This window comes from Pteropus vampyrus, unplaced genomic scaffold, assembly GCF_000151845.1.
Source record: "Pteropus vampyrus isolate Shadow unplaced genomic scaffold, Pvam_2.0 Scaffold280, whole genome shotgun sequence".
Taxonomy (NCBI): domain Eukaryota; kingdom Metazoa; phylum Chordata; class Mammalia; order Chiroptera; family Pteropodidae; genus Pteropus; species Pteropus vampyrus.
Window position 1 is genome coordinate 811,147 of NW_011889061.1, and position 2,910 is coordinate 814,056.

The 2,910-nt window shown below is 48.0% G+C and overlaps 1 protein-coding gene across 1 annotated transcript in view; it reads right to left on the reverse strand.

The window, feature by feature from the left end:
- ATP6V0D2 (ATPase H+ transporting V0 subunit d2) overlaps nucleotides 1–917 on the reverse strand; it is a 27,421-nt gene extending 26,504 nt beyond the window's left edge. Inside the window, exon 1 of the mRNA XM_011375931.2 lies at nucleotides 723–917. Within this exon, the coding sequence (XP_011374233.1) occupies nucleotides 723–849 (127 nt within the window). The 5' untranslated portion in view covers nucleotides 850–917. The remainder of the gene's footprint in view (nucleotides 1–722) is intronic.
- Nucleotides 918–2,910: the final 1,993 nt, after the last annotated feature.

A 2,910-nucleotide genomic window follows, 5' to 3' on the forward strand; every position in this document is an offset into this window, starting at 1 on the left:
AGGTGTTATCACTGCATTTCACAAGGGAGGACTCTGAGGCTCAGGTCACCTACCTAGACCTGGCAGAGGTCAAAGTCGGGAGCTTTGCACCCAGGGCTGGCCTCGCCCCATGCCCCTCCCTCGGTGGGTATTTTTTAAGTTAAGCTTCGGTTAAAGACAAACCTCAAATAAACTCTCACACCAATAGATAAACTGGGGATAGAATAAAATTCTCTGGTCCGAGGTTCTTAGCATTTTTTTTTTTTTTTTGGCCATAGATCCCCAGGTGATCTGGTGACATCTTTCTCCAATTAATATTTATAAGTATGTATATTTTAAATATGTAATGCTGTCCTTTATCAAGACATCAGATATCAGGATTAAAGGGTGAGTGCGATATCCAGGCTAACGAGACAGTGAACATCAGTGAAATTTCTAAGCGTCTACAAGAGCTGTACAGCAATGTGAAAATACTGACTTTCTGTTGGTGACCAAGTGCCAGCCACGGTGACGGTGACCTCGTGCCTGCATTCGTAATGACAGGAGGGGCTCAGTTTCACGCAGAGAACACTGAACGTGGAGGTGTAACTGTGTTTCGCACCCCAGTTCGTGGGCCCCTGGCGTCTGGGCCCGGGGAGTAGGAAGCAGCCCCTGGCCCTCAGGCGGGGGTGGGGGGGGGGAACCGCAGCCCCTCACCCACGCTCCCCGCGTTTCCTGTTTATCGGGCAGCAGGGCGGCCTTACCTTCCAGGGTCTCGCACTGGACCAGGTTGGCGTAGTCCTGCTGGCTCAGGAGGCCGGCCTTGCAGCCCCGCACCAGGCCTTCCAAGTACCCGTGGTCCACGTTGAAAGACAGCTCATCGCTCTCCATCACGGAGCACAGGCCGCGGAGCTCAGACTGACGCACTGTGTCCCCAGCCTCTGACCACCTGCTCTGGTCTGGAAACTGCCGGCAGCTCCCGGGAGTTAATCAGGAAGCATCAGCTGATAGTCACAGTTTCCTCCGTGACCAGCTTCCTCCGGTTCCAGTGACTCTGCACATCGCGTGCTCAGCCCTGTGCTTACGGCAGCAGTGAATCAGCTCCACAGCCCACCAACCCGGAGGCCACGGCGATGGGGAGGGGCAGGCGGGCAGAGGGAGTGGGGGTGGGGGACAGGCTCCCATGGCCCTCCCCGGCTGTGTCCCTGGAAGGTGAACCCCTGAATGTTTTGTAAATACCCGTCCAGCCATCTGAGCTCCTGAGCTTTCAAGTGTAAATCACATTTGTTCTAAATTTCTTTAGGACTATTAATGTGAAGAAAGAGGGGGCATTTAAAAAAGTTAAGTTATATGAATAGATCAATCCTGAACAGGCAGTTTGAAGAATCCGGAGAAGCTAATTAGGCAACTCAGTTGCTTGTAAAACAAACTAAAGCTATCAGCACTGTTTCATTTGTTTGTTTTAAACTTGTAAACCTTTATGATGGTACATTTCAAACAGATACAAAAGGAAACAATACCAGAGTTAACCCCCAGGGACCCCATCCCCCGGCTTCCAGCCAGTCTGTGGGCTTTGCCAGGGTCAGCAAGCTCTCTGCCCAGGGCCGGACGCCAAGCACTTCGGGCCTCGTGGGCCGTACACTCTCTGCTGCGACCACACAATTTGGCCATTGTAGAGAAAGAAACCATAGATCACACGTAAGCAAATGAACGTAACTGTGTTCCAATAAAACTTTATTTACAAAACCAGGCGGTGGGCCAGATGTGGCCTCTGGGCCATGGTTTGCCGACCCCTGCTCTAGAACCTTGTTCGTTCACTTCCTCTGTGCCCCGAACCCTTGTCAAGTAAATCCATGATTCCATATTATTTTGCCCACAAATGTTTCCATGACTGTCTCTAAAAGACAAAGATCCTTTTAGAATACAATCACAACTCTATTGCAATGCTTAAAGTTATTTCTTAATATTAAATATATTGTCATCTTCAAATTTTCTCAACATAATTTCTGTTTATTTTTAACTCGGATTTGTTTGAACGAGGAGACCTGGCATTTGGTATATACGGCTCTTCACTTCCGCCCACGTACACCCCCCCCGGCCACTCACCCTGCTTTTTGTTTAAGAAAGTGGTTCTCAAGAGCTTTCCATTTTGGGGATTTGCTGATTGCATCCCGAGGTGTCATTTAGCTTGTTCTCTGTCTCCTATAATTCCCGTAAATTGGTTGCATCTGGGGGCTGGAGCACTTTCATGTTAGATTTTTTTTTTTTTTCCGTTTTGCAAGCACACTTCACAGCAGCATTGCATATTTTCCATCAGGATGTGTGTAGTGTTTGTCTCTTCCCCACTTTTTTTAAATGTCAGCAGCCATTTATGATCGCAACCTAGATCCAGTTTTATTTGGAATAACAAAATGATTATTATTATTTTGTTTATCATTTCTTATTCATTTATTAGCTGGACTACTTCTATAAAAGAAACTTTTCGATGCGAACTATTGATTATTTTAGTTCGCAATTCATATAAGAAAGCAGGATAAGCGCTTAGCTAATTCCATGTACCAGTTTTTCAAATAATGAGTTGGTTCCTTTGCATCCTTCAAAAGTGATCAATAAGGTTGTTTTTAAAATAAAAAGTATTGCTATTAACTTCTGCATTTAAACATAGTCGGCGCATCCTTTCGATGTAACTCTGGTGGTCTTGGGCCACTTCCCTGCTTTCTGCGAAGACGAGTTCATTCCACGAGTATTTTGGACAGTTTTTGCCCAGATCTGGGCTCGGCCATTTCCCCAAGGGGCGCTGGTGTGACATTACAGTTCTTCAGGCGTGTTCAGGAAGAGGCCTGTCTCCGTCGAGCAGTGGACGGCGGCCAGTGGTGAGGGCCCCACCTGGCCCCAGAAGCCCGGGTCACTGCACCTGGGCGCAGGCTCCTGCCAGCAGGTGGCAGACGGCAG